We start from the raw sequence: 18405 nt of genomic DNA, 5'->3' as shown, positions 1-18405 counted from the left end.
CGTCCAGCCGTTCCTGAACTGCATTAGGGCTTCACCCTGCTCAGTTTTCCTAATCCTTAAGTCCTGTGTTCCTCAGGATTCTTGAGTTAATTAAGTCTTTGTGAAAAGCTGTCTCTTATCCATGATGTGCTCGCAAATCAACTATTTCTCACGTGATGTCAGGATGTCATTTGTGGGGACAGAATTAGTATAGGAAAGTTAAATCTTTTATGTAAATATATCAGAGGGTAACAATGAAGTTAGCAAAAACCGGTAATCATAAAAGGGTATATTTAAAAGAGAATAGAGCAAATAGTTACATCACATGGCTCGTGAACATATACTCTCGATAAGAACATTAAGCAAATAAATCCTTGTAGCTGGGGACAAAATTTCCAGACCTGCCACGAGATTAGGACTTTAAAAACCCATCTGTCCCGTCACCTAGGCAACTGTGAAGATGATGGACTCAGTACAAACGTGCTGCGGACTCAGAGTGACCAGTGATAACGCTGCCACTTGGGCCACAGATGTTTGAGAAGAAAAAAGCACATTTCTAAATTGGCATGTTTCAATAGCACCTGTGTTGCTTTCAGTGGGTGTGTGAAAATAAAGTGTTACAAATGGCAAGAAAAGATTGCACACTAGTATAGTAAGTTAACTGAAATTTACACTTACTCTGCAAACGTCAACTATTCTAGTTGTAAAAGTTAGTTCTTGTTTCTGAAAATGATCTTAATAGGATGAGGAAAAATATGCCAAGCAGAATGTATCAAAATAAATATTTATTCACATTTGAAGCTTTATGTACACTTTTAAAAGCAAATGTGCAGATGAATTACAAAAATCACCCTAAAGTCCTTCCCCCAAGTACAAATGAACGTGAAAGATCAGAAGTGCCACCACCACCAGAATAAAAGGTCTGAATGAATGAACACAAGCCATTATTCTGAATGTCAGGCAGAGTTTCCTGTATAGTTACAGCCCCAGGAAGTGCCAGGAGGCCAAACACGTCCAGAACACTGCGTTTCTGCCTCCCCTAACTTACCAAATACACAAATATGCTTCCATCTTTTCGTCCAGCCAGCAAATGAGAATGTGTTCCTGACCATTTTACAAAAGACCAGCTCTGGCCAGAGACGGGCGGAAGAACAGCGCAATGACCCAGAAGTAAGTTCCACACGGCGACCGTCCCAGAAGTCAACACCGCCGCTGCAGAACTGTCCCTCACGTCGCCTTCCAGGAACCTGACGCCAAGCACAGAAGACAGCTCAAATCACATATCCAAAAAAAATGTTTTTTTGTAGGCCAAAACCATGCTCCCCGTGGCCACAGGAAGAAAAACTCCCGGAACTACAAACGCCTGTCTGCGATCCTGGGCTGCTGGCTGCTGTGCCGCAATCTGGGGCATAACCGCACGAGCGGGGCCTGCCTGCCTCTTGGTGCGTCTTGTATTCCGGGCAGCCCAGCTCCCCGGGGCCTGCCTTCCACTCCTCGAAGTAGCCAGGCTCAGGCCCCCTCAGTGTCCTCGCTCTTGCTAGTCCCTCTCCTTGGCAGGCTCTCAGCCCAGGTCTCAGCACGGCTGGGCTTCTGTCCTTGTTCAGGCCTGTCGCCTCTGCGGAGAGCAGAAGGCCACAGCCAACCACCTACCTGGGGCAGTGCACACACGTTCTGCTCCCGCGGCCACATGCCGTGTTATCCTCCCGCACCCCTCATTGTCTGAGATTACCCCGCCCCGCACTTGGTAGGCATCTCCCATGAAAATGTAACGAGAAAGAAATCTGGTTGCGTTTTAAGACGGCGGCTCTGCAGTCACCTACGTGGCTTTGGATTCCAACAAAGTAAGAGCTGTGTGGCTCTGGGCAGGTTATTTACTTCCACCCGTAAAACAGGGGTACGGTGATGTGAGCGCCCACTTCCCAGGGCTGAGGGGTTTCCTGTGGTAGCACAGCACGTGACACACAGGAAGTGATGGATGAGCATGAGGTGTCATCCCTCATGGCTCGATCACCAGCGCCCCACACAGCGCCACCGACAGACGGGCCTTCTCGCAGTCGGCGGTGACTGCCCATGTGATGGAGGCCACTTAGATGTCACAGTAAAGAGACCTTCCTAAAGTACACTTAGAACTTAATGGGAAGAACATAAAGTATGAGGTTTTTTTATTGCAGAGAACACTAATTACCGTTTTTATTTAAAACGTTTTCGTTATGGGAAAAAGCATGGCTTGAATACACATAAGACACCTGTCCAGCACCGGACAGGTGAGGCTTAGGACACAGGGAGCCTGAGGTGTGACTCAGATTTACTTCACGCCGTCCTTCACCCCACTTCCTAACCTCGTTTACCATCACCTCCAGTGTTTCCTGTTTCCATTCATCTGAGTGACATAGAAACATATGGTCTTCACGTCTGCATGAGTGCCTTTCAAAATGTCACACTCACTGGCCAGCAGTCACACACTTGCCTTCCAGTCTGCCCTCGAGGAAGACAGTAGAGCATCACACCCACATTCAAGGTCGTCTTAGGGTTAATCGCAATCAGCTGAAACACAGGGCTCCCCGATGGCTCACTCTCTTTGGCACAGGGATGACTCAGGACGACAAACAGGAGCCCCTGATTTAGGAGAAAAGGTTGTAAGCAAAGAAATCACCAAGAGGATGCTGGAAAAAGAATGGGCTGAAGAACCAGGGAGATGGTCCGCTCGTGGGAAGCTGGGTTTCCTCGCCGGCTCCCCGTTTCTCAGGCTTGGCCCGGGGCTCCCGATAAGTTGTCAGTGGCCTTCGCAGGTGTGAAGCCAGCTAATGCATCCGTGTCCCCCTCCTCAGCCAGGGAAATGCCAGCACAGGGAGAGTCCTCAAACTAGACAAGCTCATTTGTCATGCAGAACACACTTTCACATAAACACGATCTTACAAGTGGTGACGGAATTTTAGGCTGGTCTACAGTAGGTTATTTATTTACATTTGTAGAGTAAGGACACCAAAAAGAGACATCATCACAAATGGTTGTTTCTGTAGGAAAATGTGTTATGGATCTCTCCCAGCTTTTAAATTACATGCTCTAGTAACATTATTGCATGAAGACATATGTCACATATCTATACACACATGTCTACGTGTATGTTACGTGTTAAAAATAATTGTCTTTGGGGGTGAAATGGGGAAAATTATATACACGGCCATCTTAGAATTAATAACATTCATTTCTCCTTTATACTTTTCCAGAATGACTGAATTTTTACAATGAGAACGGACTGCCTTTATAATTCGAAAACAGCTGAAAGTCAAAAAATTATTAAGTAGGGGTTGGCAAACTGTGGCCCATGAGTCGAAGCTGGCTCGACGCTTATTTCTATATGGCCCATGAGCCACGAATGGTTTTTGCATTTCAGAATGGTTGGGAAAGAGAGAGAGGAAGAATATTATGTGACATGTGAAAATCACAAGAAATTCAAGTTTCGGAAAGTTCTGGGGAAAGGTTCTTGTCTGAGTTTCACTGGCACGTAGCCGCACCACAGGTCACATACTACCTCTGGGTGAGTCTGGGCGACAACAGGAGCGTGGACTACGCACGACAGACCCTGTGGCCTGCAAGGCTGGAAATATTTACTACCTGGCCCTTTACAGAAAACGTTAACCGATTCCCACACTAAACTGGGAACTGTTCTTTCTAGAGGTTGGCTTCACGGGGAACTTTTACTTAACTTATCTGTCTCAGTATTACATGTTTGAAAAGCAAATAGGTATTAATGTTGCAATAACGAAAAAAAAAATTATTTAAATGCAGTCTACTAGGTAGATTTAATACTTCCAGAGATGAATTCAACCGCCTTACTTTTGAATGAAAAGTGCCTCGAGACCATGTGACAGGCTACCTGTGACCACACAACCTTTGAGTTCGCTTCACAGATGCTGCCGGGCTGGGAGAGATGCACCTTTTGTGTTCAGAGCCTCTGGGAGCCGATGTCCACAGTGCTGAGTTGGCCACCACTGCCTCTGCTCCTGGCTCAGCGGTGGACACACAGGCAGCCACCCCCAATGCCTAGACAACTGCCCCACCCTGTCCATGGGCCAGACCGGAAACCGGCCTAGTTACACGGACTGAGATGCAAGGTTCATTTCTCTAGGCAGCGATCCCCAGCCTTTGTGGCACCAGGGACGGTGATCTTGTGAGTATCTAACGCCTGATGATCCAAGGCGGAGCTGAGGCGGCGATGCCGGCGCTGGGGAGCGGCTGCAAATACAGATGAAGCTTCGCTCGCTTGCCTGTCGCTCACCTCCTGCTGTGCGGCCCGGTTCCTGACCGGCCAGGTACCAGGTCTAAGACACTAAAGCCTAATGGAGAAACATGTCCAGGAACATGTCGTTGTTCGCTCTCAGGCCAGTGGGAAAGGTTCCTGTCTGAATAACCTTTTTTGTCTCTGTGCCAGTGAAACCTTTCAGACAAGAACCTTTCCCGCAGTTATTCATTCACGTCTCAAATGGCAAGGTGCTTGGGAGCCAGCTCTGATAACGGGCACGACGTTCCTCGCTGCAAATTCACAGCTAGAAGTAAATGTCTGCCCCCAAGTGACACGGCCAGCGACTCTACTAAGCAATCGTATTGCACCAACACTTACTTTCACCCATACATTTCGAGAAAGGACAAACACTGCTATCTAATTTTGAAAAAATAAGCAACGGAGGAGTAGGGGGTCAGCTAACCCCTACCTAAGGTATCGTGCTCACTTAGTGAGGCCACAAGTGACACACGGAGGACACACAGGGGCCCCGGATCGGCACTTACCATTTCCGAATAGGCTTTGTGACAGACGGAAGCTTGGTAGGAATCGCCAATGTGCATCTTTTTCAGGAGCTGACCTGTTTTTAAATTCCTTAGACACCAAAAATAAATAAGCTGATAACACTCTTCCAGCAAATTGGTTCTCACTAATATTCTCTTATTTATCACAGCATCCTTTAGGAGGGGACCACGGGAACAAACTAAGGGACAAAGTACCTTCGTTTTGTTTAGTTATAGAAAGAGCTAAAAACAGAACTATTGTTTAACTTTGCCAATGGTTTAATGTGATAGTTTAGCTTTAGAGAGCATCTGCTAGGCCATTAGGGAGAAATCTGCCCAAATTCCAGGAGAAAAGGTTTCCACTCTCTCATTTTACTTAGTCTTGAAATGAGGCACATGGTATAGCTCTGTCATTATGAGTCTGTCACGATTCTTGTTATGCCTAACTTTTCCATGGAACACGATGGTCGGGAAAGCAAATTTGGTCAGGTGAGAGACACCACCTAAAACTGACATATAATTACGTCTCCCTGGCATCTGCTCACGTCAGAGCTGGACCAAGGTAATGAGAGAGAAGGGAAGACTGAGCCGGCGTGAACAGTGGAAAAAGGAAGAGAGGAGAGCAGAGGGCGAATGTGAAAAGAGGAAACGGAGAGCGTCGGACCCGCTCCGTAGCTTCACTGAGGGCTCGCCACACTGACTGACAGCTGTCCGTCACGGACGCTCCGTAGCTTCACTGAGGGCTCGCCACACAGACCGCTGTCCGTCATGGACGCTCCGATGAAGAACGTCCCGCTGCCTCCCACTGGCCACGGATAAAGTCCGAGTTACCTTTCACTGCACGCCGAACCCTCATGAACGCAGCGCTGCAACGCTGAATCACTCAGGGCTCCCTGAGTTGGGGTCTCGCTGCCCGCGCAGGGTATCATGCATGTCCCTGGCTCCACGCCTCTGTTCCAGCCGCCCCTGCCACAGCCCTCCACATCACCGCCCTTTCTCGCCCCCCGCTGACTAGTGCCCACCCGTTCCTTACCGCCCGGATGACGTCCCGCCCCCTCCCAGCTGCATGAGCTCATGTGAGATTCCGTCCCACCCCGTTTGCCCGGTCAAATCTCACGACCAAGGCCACAGGTACTGCCCCCATGCCTCATGTCTCATTTGCTACAGACTTAACAGGGTGTGAGACATTCAGTCAACAAATACATCTGAACTTTCTACAGCCCAGGTACCGTGTACAAAGCTGAACACAAGCTAAACTCTCACGTAAGGAGGCGAGGTTCTCCTGATGGGAAGGGACCTGGGGTTAGTGCCTTTCCCCGAACCCCAAGCACTTGTCCAGATGTCCGCCACGCGGACCTCGTGTGACCTGTGAAGGAGTCTGAGGGCCCGCGGTCAACTCTCCTTCGGCCCTGCTGGTGGGGGCCTCCTCCCTCTCCTGGCTGCTGCGGTCACTCTGTCCATCGGCTCTCTGATCCAGGAGGCCAGAGGCGTTCAATCACGACGCTGGCCACCCCGCGTGCAGACAGGCCCTGCTCTCCGACTAGACGCCTAAGGTTGAGGGGCTCGCCTGGTGCTGAACCCCAGTACCTTCTCCCTTTTCCTCACTCTCCAGTGCCTTCCAATGCTTGTTTTTTTTAGCCTTTTGTCCAGAGTTTATAGTTATTTTTGGTAGGAGAGCTGGTCTGATAGAAGCTGCTCAGTCGTTAACCGGAAGCAGAACAGTTTTTGACAGTAACACCACATTTATTTTAAAATAGTCTACTTAGACTAATCTTTTTCACGATGTCTGAATACGATATTCTTGTTAAGACAAGTGTATCACACCTGACAGTAAACACACAAAAATACAATCATACTTAGAGTCTCTGATTTTATCTTTACAGCCCTGTGAAATGAGAGGCATGTCTTACATTACGGATGAGGAAACCGAGGACCTGAGCGGGAACTTACCAAATGACAATGCTGTTCGTTACGGTGGTGCTGAGCAGGGCGTCCTGCATCCCTTGAACCTCGACGAAAGTTACTATAGTCTCTTCGGGGGGCATCAAAAACCGTTTTTCTTTGCTTCTGCATTTAAAACAGTATTGAAAACCAGCACTTTGTACCAAAGCGGTTTCTAAGTAGCCCTTCTACGTATTACTGAACTCTGTGTAATAAACCTAATACCACAGAAAAGTGTCAACCAGAAAACATGTAGCCTAATTAAACTTTCTGTAATGAACAGATATTACTTTAATATTATCTGCCTGGATATACTGCAAGCACCTTGAATTCATCATAGCCAAAATTACACTCGCCAGCTCTCTCCTGAAATCTCGTGTTTCTTTCCACATTCCTATCTCAACGAAACATACGGCAGACACAGAGGATGCTTTCCACGTGCTGGATTTGAGGTAACCACAGCAAGTCTACTAAGTAGGCCTGCAGGTCTAGAGGCCGAGGAAGGGCTGGGAGCTAGACACGCATGTTCCAGCAGCCGGCCACTAGATGGCGACCGAATGAATGGAAACCAAGCCTGTGGAAGGACGAGAGTGTCAGGGTCTGAGGCCGTGGAACCCATAAGGGACACACAGCGATCAAGCCAGAAGGAAGGACACGCCCTGCCGGCTGGGCCTCCCCTGCACTGAGTTTCTCCCAGCTGCGCCCAGCTCCACCCCTAAACTCTTCCGCATGCCAGTGCCCAGCGGATCCTGCAAAGCCACACGACAGCACAGAAGCCAAGACGCTGTGGAGCCGACCTGCTCTGACACCCTGGGGTAAAATCGCTCTTCTCTGACGTCAGGGGCGACCAGGGTTTCCTCACCCTCCGTCCTCCGCGAATGTCATGACTTCGACCTGCTGATCGCAGAGTGTCCCACGGCTGCTGGCGAGCCTCCTCTTGGTCAAACCGAGCACGGCTTGTATGTGCCCAGAGCTCAGGAGCACCTGCTTTCCGCTTTCACCATCCGAGGGACAAAGTAACGCCCTGAACCCGACACAAGGAGAAATGTGGAGAAGCGGAAGTGAGCCCTTAACAGGGAAGAATGGGGTTCAAGTTTACACAGAAACTTCAGTCCTGGAAGTCATTCTAATGATAGGTTTTTCTTTAAAAAAACAAATCTCCTTTTAGACCTAAAGTGACATTCTCTCAAGACCCAAGTCTATGCTGTAATTGGCACTCAGAACGGGCTGCCAGCGACAAAGGTAAAAGGAAGGAAGAACCAATCCTTGAGAATTGCACACCTGATTTCTTGGATTTCCAGATTCCCCAAAGCCACACACACGAGGTCGCAAACGTCGGGCACGGGAACGATCTGTAACACCGGAACCTGGATGAAACGAGCCACAAATGTATTCGCTCGTTTCCTTTTCAGTTAATCTACATTTTCCAAACTTGGTTGCATCCCTTTCTATTCTCGCTGTCCCAGGGTGGTTTCCCACATCCGGACAAATGTGAGGAGGGTCAGCACACGCCCCCTTTGATGAACCGTCAACCTAAACGAGCGTCTGCTGCAGGGGGCGTTTATTCCGTGCAATCTCCACCTCCAACAACAGAGGGGAGTAAGCAAATTCCGGGAGGTGGATGAACGGAACGTTACGCAGCCATTTAAAATAAGTCTGTCCCCTGAACAAGCACTTGAGTGCCACCATGCAGAGCAGGGCTAGAGAACAAGAACGAAATTTGCTAACACAGTAGATCTCAAGTGTTCTCGCCAAAAGTTAAAATAAAGAAAGGAAAACAGGTAACTGCGAAGGGCTGGATGTGTTGATGAACTAACTTCATCGTGGGAGTCTTCACAGTGTGTACGTGTATCGAATGATCACAGTGTATGCTTTAAATACTTCACAATTTTATTTGTCTAGGATAGCCTTAATAAAGCTGGCAGGTGTACAGGGGCTCACTGTACAACTTTTTGTACGTTTGAAAATCTTCATAATAAAATGTTGGGGAGGTGTCGTCTGTCTGTCCCGTCTTCCGTGGTCACAGATCCCGTGTGTGGTAAGCTGCCCACCTACATTATCACGCAAAGGACTGCAATGACCTCTTCCGGTTCTCAGGTATGGACTCACCTCTGTGAAATGCCAGGAATAGATTTTTTCCCACTGCCAAGTATCCAGAGGTTTCCAGAGAGAAACTGCGTATTCACAAGCAGTTACGATACATGGCTCCTTGAGACCAGCCACATCCCACCACAGGGCACTCACGTCCACGGCACAGGGAGCTGACGGGTCCTGACACAGAACAGCAACAACGGTTAGGCAGGACAGACACTCAGGGTCTCTTTCGTGAGATGAATGTGAAGAGGGATGCATTACGTGGGTTAGATGAAATACCAAGTAAACATAATTAAAGTTTTAGGCAGGTCGAAATAAAAAGCTTTGTGGGTCTTGTAATTGGCCATACACACTCATATCATGATGTAATTTAAAAGTACAGCTGCGGAATGGAATAGATTCGGATTTAAGCACAACAGACAGCCCATAAAAACTTACCCATTTAGAAATTAAACATCCCAGGGAACCGCCTGTGGGTTGAAACAACATACTATCGCCACACGAACAGCAAGGAGCACGGCAGGCACCCAAGCGCGCAGCGTGTGGCCAAAGCGAGGTTTCCCCAAAAATGTGTTATCGCAACAGCATTTATCAAAAAGCAAGAAAGACCAAATAAAGCAAGCGGCTCAATAAAGTGAGGGAAAGAACAATGGAAGACACACGATGAAACACAGAAGTTAGTAAGGACAAACACAGAAATAAACCAAATAGGAAACAAGAAAACCTCCACTGACGATCAATACAACCAAAAAGTCGTTTTTCTGGAAGACCAACTGAATGGGCAAACGCCTCAAGTTTGGTGTGGGAAAAAAATATTTTTAGGAATAGGGGCTGGAGGAGGGAGGCTTAACTGTGTACACATGGACAAAAGAATGGCAGATACACACACAATGGCCTGACTATGAATGTCTTCAGGGGATGACCTCAAAATACAAATACAGGTAAATATCGTGAAAAACAAAGAATCTAAATCTGTTCTTCTCAATCTGTTCAACAAAGTTAATTGGACGGTTTTCTATTAAGAATGAGAAGCCATCTCATTAAATGATTCTCAACTTCCCCATCAATCCATTACATTCTTCCCATGTGACACACAAGACAGTATAAGGTAAGCCTTCTGACCTTTAACCTTGAAACCAGTTGCAGGTCGCCCAGGACTACGCTGTCACAGGCAGGAATGTCTGCTATGCCAGGCTGTGGGGACAAAAGTCGCACCGTTAGTCTACACTTCCTGTGCGCTGTCCTCCTGCATCGCAATGTCTAGTTCGTGCTTTATTTCCTCATACGTGTTGTTATCGCGTTGTCTATTTTAGGTGGCAAACTGCTTCACTGATGACAAAGAGAGAAGGCCGCCCCCGTTTAAAAAATCTATTTTTTAATTCACCTGAGCTTCCCCAGAATGAACTTAATGCTCACAGTAAAATCACGTCAAGGAGACGTGTTAACAAACACCGAGGAGCCACTGCGAGAGGCGTTGGGCTGTCCATGTTCACTAAGGGACTTCGTTCCTCCAGAGGGCACGCCACATAGGAAGCAGACTGTACCTGTTGGACAGAATGCCGCCGCGGTTCCGGGCGCGCGTGTCCGGAGCACTGACTGTCTTTGAAAGTGAGCGACTCAATGGGCGGCGGTGTTGCTCGGGGCCCAGAAGCACAGTCACAGGAAGGCCGTCCTGGCGCGTGCAGGCTGCTCTCTAATTTTAGTGGGCTGGTGCGAGTGTCACACTGTCTACAGTCACCAGCGAGGCTGACTGTGGCTCTCGAGTGAGAAAGCGGGGGTGTGGAGCAGGAGTTCCCAGCCACGTCCGCTGCCACTGTGACACAGTGTGCCTGGGAGCCAGGGGCTGGGGTAGTGCCTAAGATGGGGAAGGCGGGGGAACACGCGTCTGCCGCCGGCCTGTTGTCCTCACCGGGCGTGATGGTACTGACGGGCGTGAGCAGTACCATGGACGAGGACAGGCCCTCCTGAGCCTGGCGTGTGCACCCTGGGACTTCGGGGTGCGCTTGTCCCGGCAGAGCAGCCGGGCCCTCCTCGCAGTGCCCCGTGTCCAGACCGATCCGTTCAGGGGCCAGCCCCTCCGCCGCCGGGCACCGCCCCGCTCTGCGCTGCCGTCTTCCGGCCATCCTGCATCGCAGAGGCTCGATCGGCCCCTCTGAGCAGCGCTGCAGCTTTTCGAGCTTAAGAGGTCCGAAGTCCTCATCGGGTAACTGAAAGTCTGTGATTTTCAGGAAAGACAACAGCTGCTTCGACCTTAACACTGCATCCTTAGGAGACGGAACACTGAAATCGTCACCATCCGAAGCTGATGCAGCATGATCGCTGGAAGGAAGGGGGTCCGCTTTTTGACGGCGAATTTCCTTTCCTAAAATAGAAAGCAACGATGACGAATACCCAACAAGGAACGTGAACGCCCAACAAGAAGTGAGTCCCCGAACCCCGGCAGAGAGCATCGTGTTCATTATTTTTCCCACCCGCCATGCTGCAGCCTCGGTGAACAGCGCAAAACTCAGCCGCTGGTGGGCGGTGGGCCAGCTGCTCCCTCTGCAGCACCCGAACCGGCGTGGTGCCGCCAGCATCAGCTGGGGGACGGAAGATGGTGGTCGGGTCACAGCTCGGCCGCTGGTTTGCTGTTACCTGGGGCCAGTCAACTCACTTCCTGTCCCCTTGTCTCTCCTAAGGGAACTGGACTCAAAGTCTCTAAAGTCCTTTCTGCTCTCCAGCTGATTCCAACAGGCTACAAGAGGACAGCCTACAAGATGCTGGCTCTTCTCATTTAAGAGAACTCGGCCCCCTTTCCAAGCAAAGTTATTTACTACCCTTAAAACGACTGGACTTCTATCCCATTAGAAATGTAGCTGCAGCCATCACCTAATAAATAGACAAACCGTGGCACGTCTCTACGACGCAACAGTGCTCAGCCATAAGAGAACGGAGCACTGATACATGCTACGAGCTAAGACATGGAAGGTCACATATTGTATGATTCCACCGATATGACATATCCCATGTATGTAAATCCAGAGACAGTACCAGCTGGTTGTTGCCAGGGGCTGCGGGGAGAGGAACGGGGAGTGTTTCATGGGTATGGGGAGACAGAAATGTTTGGGAACCAGATCAGATCATGGTTGGGGAGACAGAAATGTTTGGGAACCAGATCAGATCATGGTTGAGCATTCTGAATGTACTAAATGTCACTGAATTGTTCACTTAACTTAAACTGGTTATTATGATGCTATGGGAAGGTCACCTCAAGAAAAAAAATTTTTAATGTGGCTGTAGATTATTAAAATCACAGATGATTTTAAAGTATATAAAAGAATGTCTCAAGCTTATTACTAGATGATCCTACTTTAATTAATTGTAGCTCATAAAGCAGAGCCTGTGTCCACGGGTAGAGAGCAGCTGGCTACCTGTTTTTATAAATAAAGCTTTATTGGGACACTGTCACATTTACATGTCATCTGTGGCTACTTTCACACTACTGAGTAGCTGTGACAGAGCACAAAGATGCTGTTTACCGTCTGGCCTCCTATGGAAAGTTTGCTGGTCTTTAGCGTAAAACCACTGTGAATTGTCTAGTTTTTATGCTTAGTGGATCAGATATGATAACTCCTGAGTAAATGAATACAAGTTTAAATTATAACGTGTCACTTTGCTATCCTCCAAAATCTTGTGTCCCACACACCTCAGAGAGACTATATTAGATATTTTATCCAAAAAAAGCTGCTCGGACCTGTTTTATCATGTGATCATTCCTGAGTTTGTCAGTGACCTCCGGCTCTGACATGCATTTCATTTCACTTCAAAAACACTTTCTATGTTAGTTCTAAAGCTTCTGTCCATCGATCAAGATTATGTTGCACCTGAACAAATACTAACTTTAGGTAAACAGCCAATACGTTTCCTTCTTAGCGTCAAATTTTTCAACCACGTTAGTGAACTCTGACACCACGCAGCCAGGTTTGAATCCTGGCTCTGACGTGTCAATGAATGACAGCACTTCAACCTCTTTGTGCCTCAGTTTCCTCGTCTGTATAGTGAGGATGAAAACAGGCTACTTAACGCAGGGTTGCTGTGATGATTCGACAAGTATCTGTACATTTAAAAAGTGCCAGGCACATAGGAAGTGTTTGCTGCCATCATCGTCCCCATCACCCCCCACGCCCCGATTTACCTGTGACCGTCTTCTTACCATGGACAATTGCTTTTTCATCCTGATCTTCGTGCACAGCGACATCTCGCTTGGGCCTATTAGCACCTGATGTCCCAGAAGAGTGCAAAAGTGGTCCCTGATGATCTAATGTAGGGGTGCAGACTGACTTCCTTTTTCCTCTGCGTCTCCTACCAGATGGCTGGGTAACCGCCTTCTCAAAGAAGTCATTTTTAGGGGGCCCAGCGGGAGAGCTGATCTCAGTTGCTGAGGGAAGTTTCTGAAAAGGACTTCTTGAACTTGGCCGTCGTGGGGATGGATCAGACATCCTAATTTCCCTTTGGTTAGTTTCTCTATTGGAAAAGTTCACGTTTGTAGCAGCTTCCTTATTTGCATTTTTAAACCCTTTCTTTCTGACACCCAAATGACTCTGAATGACAGCCTCCAGGGCTCCCTTCCTCTGGCATCTTGACATGCGTCGTGTTATTCTAACGTAATATTCTGCTGGGAAAAGAAGGCCTTCGAGTGCTGTGCAAGAATGTGTTTGGTTTCCTGTAGGAACAGGAGAGATTCCTTCTAGGCCAAGACTCTCAGCTCGACTGAGACCTTCGTCTTCCTGAAGACTTTCAGTTCTGCCGACAGGAGCATTACTGGAGGATTCTGGACACTTCTCTGTGCGGTTCTGTTCTTTTAGGTGTTGGTCATTATCTGCCAGTAAGGTATCATAAGAGAGTTCATCTACAGGACGTACATCATCTGCCTCTAAGTTAGGGCTTGTAGGCAGCCGGCCGCTTGCACCCGAAGCTTTATTTATCTCTGGGTCACCTGCAGAGACAGCCTCTTTTTTGTAGTGTGCCTCTATGGTTACAGGTGAGGTAGGGCTAATGTCTTCTAAACCGTGAGCAGTAAGTTCAGAGGCGCTTTCAGAAGGCTGATGTTGAAGGCACTGAGTGTGACCGCTCTCTGCTGGGGCGGGCCAAGGAAGCGGAGCCGCCGGGGAGCAGTGACTTCCTATCACGGGGGCATCCACGCCGCCCTGCGGTTTGGCAGGTGGGGACGTTAACACACTCCCTCCGCTCGTTTCTGTAACCGGCGCTCGAGAATCTGGAACATCAGACGCAGGCCTTGGAAGGCCACTTCTGATTCCGGTTTCAGGGGTCCCGGGGTCCCCTCTCTTGGCGTCTTCTTGCTCTTTTAGTCGTTTTCCAGAGAGCACACGCGAATCGGAGTCAAAGCAAGAGCCTCCCTCTTGTGAAACAGATGCTCCCTCTTGCTGCCGCCTTCTCCCCAGCAGCTTCCTCTGCCTTTTCTCACCGTCAGAGCCATGGAGCCTGAGGGCGGGGAGTTCCTGGGTGTCGTCTCGTCTCTGTCCCTGGAGCCCTTCCACTGGGCCGAGTCCAGCGACAGAAGACTCAGGCTCAGCGTCCGCAGTTTCTCCACTGAGGTGGGTGTTGATGCGTAACGTGTCACACGAAGATACTTCAGTTTTGTGCTCTGAGGAGAAAAAATTACGGGATTACTATTTCTCTTTAGAAACCAAAGTACTCTGTATTTATTTTAAAATACTATATATAAATATCACCAAATATTTAGAGTTAATGGTATTTCATTCAGGCAGAACAAAATTCAAGTTTTGAACAATCCAATAAACTATAATAATTTTAAGTAAATGTAAACAAATACGATTGTGCTAGAAAAAAATGATTTTTTTAAACAAAAAGGTTATCTACTCTTCATTGCGGTGATCTTTTTAGTTTTTTTGCCAACTTTAAGGTACAACCGACAAAAATTGTATATGGATCAGTTTTACAATGCGACGTTCGGATATATAAATATACTGTGAAATGCATGTGAAATGAAATAATCAAGTTAATTACATATCCTTCATTCCACATACTTTTTTGTGCGTGTGGTGAGAACACTTAAATCCTGAGCAAATTTCAAGTATACAATACACACGTGGTATTACCTGTCATCTCCGTGCTTGCTATACATCAGATCTCCAGAACTTCCTCTGCGTAAGTGAAACTCTGTACCCTTTGACCAACGTCCCCCCATTTCCTCCATATTTCATTTTATTTTTTATTTCATGTCTTTTTTTGGCTTAAATAATTTTAGTATCTCTTTTCTATTTCAATAGCCTCCAATTTTATGATTACAGATTACCTAAGTATCAATGAGAAAAGACCAGTTTTTCAGAGTATTTCCAGTCAGACTTGTTTTTCTCTCTGTCCATATGTAGAAATTTAATTAAAAAAATCTTTCCAATAATTAAGCAAGAAATATAATTTCAAAAGTTGGGTGGGGAAAAGAGCGCCTATGTAAACGATTCAACTGAAAGTGTAGTTTATTGTTCACAGAATGGGAAGTAGTCGCGAACCATGTATCTGATAAGGGCTGAATAGCTACGACACATGAAGAATGTTTAGACCCCAGAATGAAAAGACAAATGGCCTAATTAAAATACTGGCAAAGGACTCGAATAGACATTTCTCCAAAGAAGATATAAAAATGGCCTCCAAGCACACAAAAAGATGCTCAACATCATTACTCACTAGGAAATGCAGATCAGAACCACAGTGAGATCGTGAGAACCGACGAGGCTGCAGAGAACCGAGAGGCCTTCTGAGCTGCAGGGGGAAGCATGATGCGCAGCTGCTGCAGGAAACTGTGCCGATGCCTCAAAGACGGGAACGGTTCCCATACAACCTAGCAAGTCCACTCCCAGCTACACACCCCCGAGAAACGAAAACGCGGCTACGCGAACGTCTACGCGTGAATGTTCACTGTAGCCTAATGGCCCAAATTCCTAAGAGCCAAAAAGTAGAAACAACCCAAATGCCCACCACCTAAAGACTGGATGACTTATGGAACACCTGCACAGTGGACCGTCGTTCAGCTGCAAGAGGGGGTGAGTGCTGGTGCATGCCTGGATGAATGCTCGGGTGGATGACCTCTGAGAACACTATGCTAAGGGAAAGAGCTAGTCACACAAGGCCACCCACTGCATGGTTCCTCTTATATAATAAAATGGCCAGAACAAGTTAATGCATGGAAACAGAAAGTAGATTAGTGGTGGCCAGGGATTAGGGGCGGGATGGGTACGGGATTTCTCCGGGGACGGTGAAAACAGTCTGGAATTAGACAGTGATGATGACTGCACAATCTTGTGAATATACAAAGAACTGTCAAATTGGACACCTTAAAGAGTCTACTGCATCCTTCTCTCCCGTGAGAAAAAGAACCACAGCCACACATGCCAGGGAAATGAATACAAATGCAAGCGTAAGAGAACGGGCTAGCTTTACCTGAGTGGGTTAGCTGTGCTGAGTCTTCCTGCTGGACCAAACAGTCTTGTTCTTGCACAGTTTTCTGAATAGAATTCTTGACCTTCTCAGCTCTTTGGGCACGCTAGAGAAAGCAAAATCAGCTCACAGAATAAATTTAACGGGGAAAAAAGTTTTTTAAAACTTCATTATGAAAAATTGTTTTTCTATAGCTGGTACTACAATACCTCCACGTCGGAGAATAAGAACGACTTACCTGAAGGCGGGCCAACGTCTTGCTGTATTCCCTTTTCAAGAATGCTAATTTTTCCTTCAACTGGAAGAAGAAAAACACCAGACAATACTGAGCAGGTGGACAGGAGTCGGAGGACAGGGTACAGAGCCTGCCAGACGCGAGTGTGCCGTGCTCCGCGGGCCCCTCGGCACGAGGCAGCAGAGGGAGCAAAGCTGGCCCATCCTGCTCCCAGTTCTCACGAAGCCCCCAGCCCTCTGCTGTCTCAGAAGCTCTGTGCAGGCTGTCCCTGTCACTTGCCTCCCAGCTCACCTTGCTCGTGCCTACCGATTCCTCAAGTCTCAGTTTAGATACCCATTTTCCTGGAGTAGATTTCTAAGTCCTTCTCCAAATCCAGGATAGACACCCCAGAGCTCCCCTGTGCTTCCTTTATCACAGTACTTATTATACCAAGCTGTCTGTTCACTTGTTTGCCGCCCACACCGTGAGTTCCTGGAGGGTAGCAGGAGCCCTCAAGTTATTGGCCCAGGTATCTCTAGCACCTGGAAACAGATGACACCCCTATGTATCAGTTGTCGTTCCAGGTGCTAGATATACAGTTACATGTGGTGAATGATACCGATACAAGAAAACAAACAAATGAGATGATTTCACATGGTTACCGATACCTGGATAACCAGGGCAATGTGAGAGCCCCGCATTGTGGGAGTGGGCTTCCTTGGGTAGGGTGGCCAGGGAGATGTTGCTGAGGACCACCATTTGAACCCAGACTCAGAGGAGGAAGGAGCTGGCGAGGGAAGACCAGAGGCAAAGCAGTTTGTCCAAGACCACACAGTTCATGGACGGCATGACTCTAACCCATGCAGTCTAGCCGCAGTCCGCGCTTTCAAATCCGCGCTAGACCGCTCTGGCGGTGTCCTATTCGGCACCACGCTTGTCGGTATCTGGCAGTTCATCTTGCCTTGTAAGTGCCTTTTCTCACCCCCACTAGGATAAGAGGACTGAGGAGTTCATGAGCATCAAGGGCAGGGCGCAAGGCCTGGAGCCTCCGGCACAAAGGAGTTCACGCCAAAGTCATCGGCCCAAGCACAAGGTGGCACGGAAAGGGGCAGTTAGAGAAAACACTGGCATTGTCGTAGAAGCAAAGCGGGAATGAGCTCAGCCGCTCGGCAGACTAAAACGTAAAGAAACGATGGCGCCTCCATACTACAGGCTACTGTACAGAACTTAAAAAAAAAAATGGTAGGTAAACATGTCCTAACACGGATGTCGGACTGGGAGAAGAGGGACGCCGCAGGACCCCGCAGGGCATACCCCGTTCCAAAGGACACACATTACTTCCGGGGGCTAGAGAGGCAACCGCACCCCTCCGCACCCCGAACGGATCTGCAGGATCAGACCGTGAGGAGACTTAAAGGGTGCGGGAGGAGAAGCCAGGGCGGTGCCAACCGGGGCATCGGTGCCCCGATGCAGCTGCGCTTCCACCTCCGCTCTCCCCGGGACCCTCGGGCCAAAGGGCGGAGGTCAGAGGTCAGAGCCGCCCCGGACGGCAGGGGTCACGCGCCGGCCTAGAACCCCGGGAAGGAGGTCAGAGCTTCGCGCCAGCCCTCCCCGCGCCCCCGGCACCTTTTCCTTCTCCTCACAGCTGAGGGGCTTTCCGGGAGCCTCTTCCATCGGGCCGGCGGCCGAACGAGAAGAGTATCTGCCGCTGGCCCCGGGGCTGCCGCTGCCGACCCCGGGCACGGGAGGAGCCCCGCCAAGGGACGGGACACCGGGGACGCCCTCACTGCGCTCCCGGGCAGCCGCGCGCGCCGTCCACCCGGCCAGACACGCAGGGAGTGGCCTGCGCACGCGCAGTCGGGACCGCCGGGCGACGGGGCGGGGCCGCCGAGCCGCGGACGAGCCCCGAGGCCTCCTGGGAGCGGAAGTGCGGGGGC

The 18405-nt window shown here is 48.9% G+C and overlaps 1 protein-coding gene across 3 annotated transcripts; it reads right to left on the bottom strand.

The window, feature by feature from the left end:
• Window positions 1-747: 747 nt before the first annotated feature.
• PALB2 (partner and localizer of BRCA2) lies at window positions 748-18300 on the bottom strand. 3 transcript variants are annotated; one of them, XM_039840211.1, is made up of 13 exons: window positions 18095-18300; window positions 16493-16552; window positions 16258-16360; window positions 12992-14443; window positions 10344-11161; window positions 9922-9993; window positions 8815-8976; window positions 7987-8072; window positions 7568-7729; window positions 6715-6831; window positions 4768-4855; window positions 2447-2595; window positions 748-1226 (listed from the first exon to the last, which is right to left on the bottom strand). In XM_039840211.1, the coding sequence occupies exons 1-13, from the start codon at window positions 18140-18142 to the stop codon at window positions 1019-1021; spliced, it is 3525 nt and encodes a 1174-aa protein (XP_039696145.1). In that variant the 5' UTR covers window positions 18143-18300; the 3' UTR covers window positions 748-1018. The 3 variants fall into 3 exon arrangements, 2 of the variants coding, with proteins under 2 accessions (XP_039696145.1, XP_039696146.1); XM_039840212.1 differs by having other exon boundaries at window positions 7987-8057; XR_005648063.1 differs by lacking the exons at window positions 748-1226; window positions 2447-2595; window positions 4768-4855 and having other exon boundaries at window positions 7503-7729.
• Between the last annotated feature and the right edge of the window lie 105 nt (window positions 18301-18405).

This window comes from Pteropus medius, unplaced genomic scaffold (genome assembly GCF_902729225.1).
Source record: "Pteropus medius unplaced genomic scaffold, Ma_sr-lr_union100, whole genome shotgun sequence".
NCBI lineage: Eukaryota > Metazoa > Chordata > Mammalia > Chiroptera > Pteropodidae > Pteropus > Pteropus medius.
This window is presented reverse-complemented; position numbering and strand designations above follow the sequence as displayed.